Consider the following 12510-nt stretch of genomic DNA (forward strand, 5'->3'; position numbering starts at 1 on the left):
CGAATCCAGAACACACCCGAATCCGACAAAAAATTTTCGGTGAGGTTTTGCCAAAACGCGTCCGAATCCAAAACACGGCCGCGGAACCGAATCCAAAACCAAAACACAAAACCCGAAAAATGTCCGGTGCACATCACTAATTTTCATTGACAATATCCGTAGTTAGTATACTCATTTTTCAAATTTAGAATATACTACACTATATTTGGAATTCTGTTTTTTTTCCCACATATGGATCCTATTTATATGAAGTATTTAGCAGAAGACTTGTGACGAAAGTACCCCTTTTTTCATTAATCTTATAAGCGCACGACATCTGGTCTTACTTCACCTAGTCCCACATATTGTTAGCGCTGGCAGGCGCGCGTCCCAGACGTTACCTAGGAGCCGGGATGCTGCACCTCCCGCTGACCCCCGCTCGGCGTCTAGCAACAGGCGTACGCCGGGCGCAAGGTCTCCTGGTCCCCGCCCAGTGCCTAGCAACAGGCTGACGCCGGTCGCTGGGGGTCGCCGCACTCTTGGCAACGGGGATGCCGGAAGCAGTAGGTGTTCCCCGTAGCTTAAGCTCTATTGTACGTGCAGCAGGGCAGCTGCACTTAGTTATTAATCAGGGCTGTGATTTGGTGTAGTCCATTTGTATTCTCCCTCGGTGCACTCCCAAAACGCTGGTGATAGTTCTTAGTTCCTGCTTTGTGAGAACCTGTCAGCTCGTGTGAGAACCAGTCAGTCTGTATCAAAGCTGGGATTGTGAGACCTTGTCTGATTGATTCCTGATCTGATCCAGCCTGCCGTGAACTCAGGTCTTGGTGTGGAGTCTCCACACATACACTGCTTTGCCTGCATTTCTTTATTGTACAGTATACATCCTGTGCATTGTTGCATGTAATCCCAGTCTAGTTGCTTATAACACCTTTGGGCATTGTTGCTTTCATACTTATTTAGTTGCTTATTACATCTTATGCATTGTTGCATTCACAATCATTCGTATATTCAGTGGCGTTGCTTTCAACACTCAGTGCATTGTTATACGTACAGTACATTTTGTTTACATTAGGAACACACTCCTCAGTCTGTGCCTTAGCACAGTAGTAAGGTTGTATCAGGTGAACATCTCACTTTACTGCATTTACCCCTGCTCAGCCTCCGATAATCGCCTTGTATACACATAAAACCTGGGGGCATCCGAGTACGGGGAGGACCTAATTCACCCTGGAAAGGTGGCTGCTACAGGCAAAGTCTTTGGCTGCAGGAGACTAAAAGACTGCTGGGCAGTGGGTAATTTGCATGAGCTTCACAAGGCACCACCTATAAAACTACGGAACTGAGTGTAATCATAACACATATACATACTGGAAGCAATCCCTACCCATGTGCACGATGTTCTTCTTCATAAACCCAGCAGTCCAGGGAGAGGTGACCATCACAAAGGGCAGCTCTTATTGGGTGGTAGGATGTACCGCAAGAGGTTGGTACATCCCACCCAGTGGGGCAAATATATTAAGCCTGGAGAAGTGATAAAGCAGTTATAAGTGCAAGGTGATAACGCACCAGCCAATCAGCACCAATATGTAAATTTACAGTTAGGAGCTGATTGGCTGGTGCGTTATCACCATGTACTTATCACTGCTTTATCACTTCTCCAGGCTTAATACATCTGCCCCTGTTTGTGTGTGTTACTGCATGGATTGGTTGTGACCTCTGCCTTTCTTACTGATAACTCTTTCTCTTCTCATGCTTTCAGTACCAGGATGCTTTGGAAATCAGCTTGAAGCAAAAGTGGACAAGGAGGAGGTAGTGAACAGGATGTGCTACCACAAAACCGAGGATTATTTCACGCTGTGGCTGAATCTAAATATGTTCCTTCCACTAGGAATAGACTGCTGGATCGATAACATACGGTAGTATTAGTACTCAGTGGCACGTAGTGCAGACACCTTTATTTTCTATATCATCTCTAATTCTTATAACTAGTTCTAGAAGCAGAAAGACATCAGTGATGGCATTTTACAATTTAATACAATAAGCATCTGAAGACCAGTCCAGAGTATGGAAGCTGTTATACAGTTATAGCAAGGCATATAATTTAGGAGAGTACCAGAACCATTGTTGGGAGGACAAGTACCTTACTCATAGAAAAAGAGCACTGAATCACTTTACATTCATCTTCACATAATCTATCTATCAATTCATTAAATATCTATCTAGCAATGATATGTCTATCTATCTATCTATCTATCTATCTATCTATCTATCTATCTATCTATCATACGTAAATATGCAGCTCCCTTCCTGGTCTCCTGAGGAAAGTCTCTGGGTCTCCCACACTGGTATCAGCGCTGTTACACCACAAGCAGATGGTGAGAGCTGCACATGTTGCTCCCTTCCTGGTCTCCTGAGGAAAGTCTCTGGTTCTCCCACACTGGTATCAGCGCTGTTACACCACAAGCAGATGGTGAGAACTGCACATGTTGCTCCCTTCCTGGTCTCCTGAGGAAAGTCTCTGGGTCTCCCACACTGGTATCAGCGCTGTTACACCACAAGCAGATGGTGAGGGCTGCACATGCTGCTCCCTTCCCGGTCTCCTGAGGAAAGTCTCTGGGTCTCCCACACTGGTATCAGCGCTGTTACACCACAAGCAGATGGTGAGAGCTGCACATGTTGCTCCCTTCCTGGTCTCCTGAGGAAAGTCTCTGGTTCTCCCACACTGGTATCAGCGCTGTTACACCACAAGCAGATGGTGAGAGCTGCGTGTGCTGCTCCCTTCCTGGTCTCCTGAGGAAAGTCTCTGGGTCTCCCACACTGGTATCAGCGCTGTTACACCACAAGCAGATGGTGAGGGCTGCACATGCTGCTCCCTTCCTGGTCTCCTGAGGAAAGTCTCTGGGTCTCCCACACTGGTATCAGCGCTGTTACACCACAAGCAGATGGTGAGAGCTGCACATGCTGCTCCCTTCCTGGTCTCCTGAGGAAAGTCTCTGGGTCTCCCACACTGGTATCAGCGCTGTTACACCACAAGCAGATGGTTAGAGCTGCACATGCTGCTCCCTTCCTGGTCTCCTGAGGAAAGTCTCTGGGTCTCCCACACTGGTATCAGCGCTGTTACACCACAAGCAGATGGTGAGAGCTGCACATGCTGCTCCCTTCCTGGTCTCCTGAGGAAAGTCTCTGGGTCTCCCACACTGGTACCAGCGCTGTTACACCACAAGCAGATGGTGAGAGCTGCACATGCTGCTCCCTTCCTGGTCTCCTGAGGAAAGTCTCTGGGTCTCCCACACTGGTACCAGCGCTGTTACACCACAAGCAGATGGTGAGAGCTGCGTGTGCTGCTCCCTTCCTGGTCTCCTGAGGAAAGTCTCTGGGTCTCCCACACTGGTATCAGCGCTGTTACACCACAAGCAGATGGTGAGGGCTGCACATGCTGCTCCCTTCCTGGTCTCCTGAGGAAAGTCTCTGGGTCTCCCACACTGGTATCAGCGCTGTTACACCACAAGCAGATGGTGAGGGCTGCACATGCTGCTCCCTTCCTGGTCTCCTGAGGAAAGTCTCTGGGTCTCCCACACTGGTATCAGCGCTGTTACACCACAAGCAGATGGTGAGGGATGCACGTGCTGCTCCCTTCCTGGTCTCCTGAGGAAAGTCTCTGGGTCTCCCACACTGGTATCAGCGCTGTTACACCACAAGCAGATGGTGAGAGCTGCACGTGCTGCTCCCTTCCTGGTCTCCTGAGGAAAGTCTCTGGGTCTCCCACACTGGTATCAGCGCTGTTACACCACAAGCAGATGGTGAGAGCTGCACGTGCTGCTCCCTTCCTGGTCTCCTGAGGAAAGTCTCTGGGTCTCCCACACTGGTACCAGCGCTGTTACACCACAAGCAGATGGTGAGGGATGCACGTGCTGCTCCCTTCCTGGTCTCCTGAGGAAAGTCTCTGGGTCTCCCACACTGGTATCAGCGCTGTTACACCACAAGCAGATGGTGAGAGCTGCACGCGCTGCTCCCTTCCTGGTCTCCTGAGGAAAGTCTCTGGGTCTCCCACACTGGTATCAGCGCTGTTACACCACAAGCAGATGGTGAGAGCTGCACATGCTGCTCCCTTCCTGGTCTCCTGAGGAAAGTCTCTGGGTCTCCCACACTGGTATCAGCGCTGTTACACCACAAGCAGATGGTGAGGGCGGCACCTGCCGCTCCCTTCCTGGTCTCCTGAGGAAAGTCTCTGGGTCTCCCACACTGGTATCAGCGCTGTTACACCACAAGCAGATGGTGAGAGCTGCACATGCTGCTCCCTTCCTGGTCTCCTGAGGAAAGTCTCTGGGTCTCCCACACTGGTATCAGCGCTGTTACACCACAAGCAGATGGTGAGAGCTGCACATGCTGCTCCCTTCCTGGTCTCCTGAGGAAAGTCTCTGGGTCTCCCACACTGGTATCAGCGCTGTTACACCACAAGCAGATGGTGAGGGCTGCACATGCTGCTCCCTTCCTGGTCTCCTGAGGAAAGTTTCTGGGTCTCCCACACTGGTATCAGCGCTGTTACACCACTAGCAGATGGTGAGAGCTGCACATGCTGCTTCCTTCCTGGTCTCCTGAGGAAAGTCTCTGGGTCTCCCACACTGGTATCAGCGCTGTTACACCACAAGCAGATGGTGAGAGCTGCACGTGCTGCTCCCTTCCTGGTCTCCTGAGGAAAGTCTCTGGGTCTCCCACACTGGTATCAGCGCTGTTACACCACAAGCAGATGGTGAGAGCTGCACGTGCTGCTCCCTTCCTGGTCTCCTGAGGAAAGTCTCTGGGTCTCCCACACCGGTATCAGCGCTGTTACACCACAAGCAGATGGTGAGAGCTGCACATGCCGCTCCCTTCCTGGTCTCCTGAGGAAAGTCTCTGGGTCTCCCACACTGGTATCAGCACTGTTATACCACAAGCAGATGGTGAGAGCTGCACATGCCGCTCCCTTCCTGGTCTCCTGAGGAAAGTCTCTGGGTCTCCCACACTGGTATCAGCGCTGTTACACCACAAGCAGATGGTGAGAGCTGCACATGCTGCTCCCTTCCTGGTCTCCTGAGGAAAGTCTCTGGGTCTCCCACACTGGTATCAGCGCTGTTACACCACAAGCAGATGGTTAGAGCTGCACATGCTGCTCCCTTCCTGGTCTCCTGAGGAAAGTCTCTGGGTCTCCCACACTGGTATCAGCGCTGTTACACCATAAGCAGATGGTGAGGGCTGCACGTGCTGCTCCCTTCCTGGTCTCCTGAGGAAAGTCTCTGGGTCTCCCACACTGGTATCAGCGCTGTTACACCACAAGCAGATGGTGAGAGCTGCACATGCTGCTTCCTTCCTGGTCTCCTGAGGAAAGTCTCTGGGTCTCCCACACTGGTATCAGCGCTGTTACACCACAAGCAGATGGTGAGAGCTGCACATGCCGCTCCCTTCCTGGTCTCCTGAGGAAAGTCTCTAGGTCTCCCACACTGGTATCAGCGCTGTTACACCACAAGCAGATGGTGAGGGCTGCACATGCTGCTCCCTTCCCGGTCTCCCGAGGAAAGTCTCTGGGTCTCCCACCATAGGCGTGCGCAGCACATTTTATTAGGGGGTGCACGACTGGAGTGGCGTGACTAGCATCGCCTACTGGGCTAGAGTGTGTGAGTATATATATATATATATATATATATATATATACACATACATACATACATACATACATACAGTGGTCGAAGTGGAAATTGTAAAGTGGGGTATGGAAAAGTGAAGGAATGACCACTCAAAAGGGGACGTGTCCTTCAGTATAGTTTGCCACATTACATACCCATTATACACATTATGCATCACAATAGTAGGACCTCTTATACTATCTAGTACTGGTGCCCCTTTCACTTTATAGCACACGGTATGAGCTGAAGTTCACATTATACCACACAGTATGAGCCGAAATTCACATTATACCACACAGTATGAGCCGAAATTCACATTATAGCATACGGTATGAGCCGAAATTCACATTATACCACACAGTATGAGCAGAAATTCACATTATACCACACAGTATGAGCCGAAATTCACATTATACCACACAGTATGAGCTGAAATTCACATTATAGCACACGGTATGAGCCGAAATTCACATTATACCACACAGTATGAGCCAAAATTCACATTATAGCACACGGTATGAGCCGAAATTCACATTATAGCACACGGTATGAGCCGAAATTCACATTATAGCACACGGTATGAGCCGAAATTCACATTATACCACATGGAATGAGCCAAAATTCATATTATACCACACAATATGAGCCAAAATTCACATTATAGCACACTGAATGAGCCGAAATTCACATTATAGCACTCGGAATAAGCCAAAATTCACATTATACCACACAATATGAGCCAAAATTCACATTATAGCACTCGGAATGCGACGAAATTCACATTATAGCACACGGAATGAGACGAAATTCACACTATACCACACAATATGAGCCGAAATTCACATTATAGCACACAGTATGAGCCAAATTCACATTGTTGCACACTGAATGAGCCGAAATTCACATTATAGCACACGGAATGAGCCAAAATTCACATTATACCACACAGAATGAGACGAAATTCACATTATAGCACACGGTATGAGCCGAAATTCACATTATACCACACAGTATGAGGCCTTGGAGATGGTGCAGAGAAGGATTGAGGACGGCAGAGGAGGCTGAGGGCAGCGGTGGTGCAGTGGAGGAGGAGGCAGAGGGCGGTGGCAGTGCAACGGAGGAGGACGGAGGAGGCTGTGGTCGGCGGCCTTTGGTGGTGCGGCACTGCACTGGCTCCTATGACCCGGCGCTACTATTTCAAATCTGCCGCGGACCCGGCAGCCAATCAGCCAATATATATATATATATATATATACAGGTTATGGGAAGCCCGGCACTCCTTTGAGCCTGGAGTTTAGCTGCTGCGGTGCCCTCCGGGTGACTCTAGGTCACAGGTATACAGCGTAGATTTACGGCGGCACTCAAACAGTCTCATCAATATGAAGAATCAGGTCATTTTATTTAGACCATGGAAAATATATATATAGTTACACACAAACACATTATATATATATATATCCTCCAAATCAGTAGGCACTCCAAATCAGTATTCCCAGATAAATGTTGTGGTGCACAGCTAACAATTGGATACAGAAACAGCGAACAGCGGCACTCCTAACGGACTTGTAAATGAGACAAGACACCTACAGTAGGTCTGATAGCGAAGTTTCGGATTTTACTTCGTCCTCAGGCTACAGGTGCATCTTTACCAGTAGCCTGAGGATGGAGTCAAATCCAAAACTTCGCTATCAGACCTAAGTGTCTTGTCTCATTTACAAGTCCGTTAGGAGTGCCGCTGTTCGCTGCTTATATATATATATATATACATACACATATATGTATATATATATATATGTATATATATAATTATGTATATATATATATATATATATATATATATACATACACATATATATATATATATATATATATACATATACGTGCCCAGACACATTTGAATACAGGTGAAATGCCTTACTTTTATTAAAAATACACTGCTTCATATGCTGCTCTGCCCCTGCACTTTGTGGTGGCGGCTAGCATGGTCCTGGCTCAGTGGTGGCGCAGTGCCCCGGAGTCTGACCAACTCCGCAAAGGAACATGGGAGGAGGAGCTGCTGCAGCCGGGCATGCGCAGCAGCCCTCCTCCCGGAGCGGCCGCCATATTTGTTAGGGGCATCATACACTGACTGCCCCATCAGCTGTGCCGGCGCCGCATTGTACCCTCACCGGCGCTACCGCAAGCGGCTCTGCTCAGATGTGCGAGTGCAGAGCCGCACGCGGCGCCAACCATCGGGTACTAAAGCAGACATCAATGTTCAGATTGCAGGCGTGCAGTGCGGGGGTGCCGGACATAAGGGGGTGCCTGTGCGCACCGGGCACCCCCCGTGCGCACGCCTATGTCTCCCACACTGGTACCAGCGCTGTTACACCACAAGCAGATGGTGAGAGATGCACATGCTGCTCCCTTCCTGGTCTCCTGAGGAAAGTCTCTGGGTCTCCCACACTGGTATCAGCGCTGTTACACCACAAGCAGATGGTGAGAGCTGCACATGCTGCTCCCTTCCTGGTCTCCTGAGGAAAGTCTCTGGGTCTCCCACACTGGTATCAGCGCTGTTACACCACAAGCAGATGGTGAGAGCTGCACATGCTGCTCCCTTCCTGGTCTCCTGAGGAAAGTCTCTGGGTCTCCCACACTGGTATCAGCGCTGTTACACCACAAGCAGATGGTGAGAGCTGCACATGCTGCTCCCTTCCTGGTCTCCTGAGGAAAGTCTCTGGGTCTCCCACACTGGTATCAGCGCTGTTACACCACAAGCAGATGGTGAGAGCTGCACATGCTGCTCCCTTCCTGGTCTCCTGAGGAAAGTCTCTGGGTCTCCCACACTGCTATCAGCACTGTTACACCACAAGCAGATGGTGAGAGCTACACATGCTGCTCCCTTCCTGGTCTCCTGAGGAAAGTCTCTGGGTCTCCCACACTGGTATCAGCGCTGTTACACCACAAGCAGATGGTGAGAGCTGCACATGCTGCTCCCTTCCTGGTCTCCTGAGGAAAGTCTCTGGGTCTCCCACACTGGTACCAGCGCTGTTACACCACAAGCAGATGGTGAGAGCTGCACGTGCTGCTCCCTTCCTGGTCTCCTGAGGAAAGTCTCTGGGTCTCCCACACTGGTATCAGCGCTGTTACACCACAAGCAGATGGTGAGAGCTGCACGCGCTGCTCCCTTCCTGGTCTCCTGAGGAAAGTCTCTGGGTCTCCCACACTGGTATCAGCGCTGTTACACCACAAGCAGATGGTGAGAGATGCACATGCAGCTCCCTTCCTGGTCTCCTGAGGAAAGTCTCTGGGTCTCCCACACTGGTATCAGCGCTGTTACACCACAAGCAGATGGTGAGAGCTGCACATGCTGCTCCCTTCCTGGTCTCCTGAGGAAAGTCTCTGGGTCTCCCACACTGGTATCAGCGCTGTTACACCACAAGCAGATGGTGAGAGCTGCACATGCTGCTCCCTTCCTGGTCTCCTGAGGAAAGTCTCTGGGTCTCCCACACTGGTATCAGCGCTGTTACACCACAAGCAGATGGTGAGGGCTGCACGTGCTGCTCCCTTCCTGGTCTCCTGAGGAAAGTCTCTGGGTCTCCCACACTGGTATCAGCGCTGTTACACCACAAGCAGATGGTGAGAGCTGCACATGCCGCTCCCTTCCTGGTCTCCTGAGGAAAGTCTCTGGGTCTCCCACACTGGTATCAGCGCTGTTACACCACAAGCAGATGGTGAGAGCTGCACATGCTGCTCCCTTCCTGGTCTCCTGAGGAAAGTCTCTGGGTCTCCCACACTGGTATCAGCGCTGTTACACCACAAGCAGATGGTGAGAGCTGCACATGCTGCTCCCTTCCTGGTCTCCTGAGGAAAGTCTCTGGGTCTCCCACACTGGTATCAGCGCTGTTACACCACAAGCAGATGGTGAGAGCTGCACATGCCGCTCCCTTCCTGGTCTCCTGAGGAAAGTCTCTGGGTCTCCCACACTGGTATCAGCGCTGTTACATCACAACCCACAGCCCATTCTTTTCTCCTGACCATCCAGGTAAATAGCCCATTCATTTCTCATAACCACCTGGGTAATCCATACATGTGTGTGCACATTAGGAGCTTAGTTGGAGCAGCTACAAGTAAAACTTTAGTCAGTGTGTGTATAGTAGGAGAATCAACAAATGAAACATTAGTCGGTGTGTGTGTGTTCATAGTAGAAACAGCGACAAGTGAAACATTAGGTGGTGTGTGTATAGTAGGAGTAGTGATAAGTGCAACGTTAGGCGGTGTGTCTATAGTAGGAGTAGTGATAAGTGCAACGTTAGGCGGTGTGTGCACAGTAAGAGCAGTGACATGTGAAATGTTAGGCGGTGTGTGCACAGTAAGAGCAGTGACATGTGAAATGTTAGGCAGTGTGTGCACAGTAAGAGCAGTGACATGTGAAATGTTAGGCGGTGTGTGCACAGTAAGAGCAGCAACATGTGAAATGTTAGGCGGTGTGTGCACAGTAAGAGCAGTGACATGTGAAATGTTAGGCGGTGTGTGCACAGTAAGAGCAGTGACATGTGAAACGTTAGGCGGTGTGTGCACAGTAGGAGCAGTGACATGTGAAATGTTAGGCGGTGTGTGCACAGTAAGAGCAGTGACATGTGAAATGTTAGGCGGTGTGTGCACAGTAAGAGCAGTGACATGTGAAATGTTAGGTGGTGTGTGCACAGTAAGAGCAGTGACATGTGAAATGTTAGGCGGTGTGTGCATAGTAAGAGCAGTGACATGTGAAATGTTAGGCGGTGTGTGCACAGTAAGAGCAGTGACATGTGAAACGTTAGGCGGTGTGTGCATAGTAAGAGCAGTGACATGTGAAATGTTAGATGGTGTGTGCACAGTAAGAGCAGTGACATGTGAAATGTTAGGTGGTGTGTGCACAGTAAGAGCAGTGACATGTGAAATGTTAGGCGGTGTGTGCACAGTAAGAGCAGTGACATGTGAAATGTAAGGCGGTGTGTGCACAGTAAGAGCAGTGACATGTGAAACGTTAGGCGGTGTGTGCACAGTAAGAGCAGTGACATGTGAAACGTTAGGCGGTGTGTGCACAGTAAGAGCAGTGACATGTGAAATGTTAGGCGGTGTGTGCACAGTAAGAGCAGTGACATGTGAAACGTTAGGCGGTGTGTGCACAGTAAGAGCAGTGACATGTGAAATGTTAGGCGGTGTGTGCACAGTAAGAGCAGTGACATGTGAAATGTTAGGCGGTGTGTGCACAGTAAGAGCAGTGACATGTGAAATGTTAGGCGGTGTGTGCACAGTAAGAGCAGTGACATGTGAAACGTTAGGCGGTGTGTGCACAGTAAGAGCAGTGACATGTGAAACGTTAGGCGGTGTGTGCACAGTAAGAGCAGTGACATGTGAAATGTTAGGCGGTGTGTGCACAGTAAGAGCAGCGACATGTGAAATGTTAGGCGGTGTGTGCACAGTAAGAGCAGTGACAAGTGAAATGTTAGGCGGTGTGTGCACAGTAAGAGCAGTGACATGTGAAACGTTAGGCGGTGTGTGCACAGTAAGAGCAGTGACAAGTGAAATGTTAGGTGGTGTGTGCACAGTAAGAGCAGTGACATGTGAAATGTTAGGCGGTGTGTGCACAGTAAGAGCAGCGACATGTGAAATGTTAGGTGGTGTGTGCACAGTAAGAGCAGTGACATGTGAAATGTTAGGCGGTGTGTGCACAGTAAGAGCAGCAACATGTGAAACGTTAGGCGGTGTGTGCACAGTAAGAGCAGTGACATGTGAAATGTTAGGCGGTGTGTGCCCAGTAAGAGCAGTGACATGTGAAATGTTAGGCGGTGTGTGCACAGTAAGAGCAGTGACATGTGAAATGTTAGATGGTGTGTGCACAGTAAGAGCAGTGACATGTGAAATGTTAGGCGGTGTGTGCACAGTAAGAGCAGTGACATGTGAAATGTTAGGTGGTGTGTGCACAGTAAGAGCAGTGACATGTGAAATGTTAGGTGGTGTGTGCACAGTAAGAGCAGTGACATGTGAAATGTTAGATGGTGTGTGCACAGTAAGAGCAGTGACATGTGAAATGTTAGGCGGTGTGTGCACAGTAAGAGCAGTGACATGTGAAATGTTAGGCGGTGTGTGCATAGTAAGAGCAGTGACATGTGAAATGTTAGGCGGTGTGTGCACAGTAAGAGCAGTGACATGTGAAATGTTAGGCGGTGTGTGCACAGTAAGAGCAGTGACATGTGAAATGTTAGGCGGTGTGTGCACAGTAAGAGCAGTGACATGTGAAATGTTAGGCGGTGTGTGCACAGTAAGAGCAGTGACATGTGAAATGTTAGGCGGTGTGTGCACAGTAAGAGCAGTGACATGTGAAATGTTAGATGGTGTGTGCACAGTAAGAGCAGTGACATGTGAAATGTTAGGCGGTGTGTGCACAGTAAGAGCAGTGACATGTGAAATGTTAGGCGGTGTGTGCACAGTAAGAGCAGTGACATGTGAAATGTTAGATGGTGTGTGCACAGTAAGAGCAGTGACATGTGAAATGTTAGGCGGTGTGTGCACAGTAAGAGCAGTGACATGTGAAATGTTAGGCGGTGTGTGCACAGTAAGAGCAGTGACATCTGAAATGTTAGGCGGTGTGTGCACAGTAAGAGCAGTGACATGTGAAATGTTAGGCGGTGTGTGCACAGTAAGAGCAGTGACATCTGAAATGTTAGGCGGTGTGTGCACAGTAAGAGCAGCAACATGTGAAACGTTAGGCGGTGTGTGCACAGTAAGAGCAGTGACATGTGAAATGTTAGGCGGTGTGTGCACAGTAAGAGCAGTGACATGTGAAATGTTAGATGGTGTGTGCACAGTAAGAGCAGTGACATGTGAAATGTTAGGCGGTGTGTGC

At 49.5% G+C, this 12510-nt stretch overlaps 1 protein-coding gene across 2 annotated transcripts in view; it reads left to right on the forward strand.

Annotated features, from left to right (window-relative positions):
- LCAT (lecithin-cholesterol acyltransferase) overlaps window positions 1-12510 on the forward strand; it is a 94871-nt gene that overhangs the window by 22301 nt on the left and 60060 nt on the right. For both annotated transcript variants that reach the window (XM_063946239.1, XM_063946240.1), the window contains exon 3: window positions 1742-1898. In XM_063946239.1, the coding sequence (XP_063802309.1) occupies window positions 1742-1898 (157 nt within the window). The remainder of the gene's footprint in view (window positions 1-1741; window positions 1899-12510) is intronic.

This window comes from Pseudophryne corroboree, chromosome 11, assembly GCF_028390025.1.
Source record: "Pseudophryne corroboree isolate aPseCor3 chromosome 11, aPseCor3.hap2, whole genome shotgun sequence".
NCBI classification, from domain to species: domain Eukaryota; kingdom Metazoa; phylum Chordata; class Amphibia; order Anura; family Myobatrachidae; genus Pseudophryne; species Pseudophryne corroboree.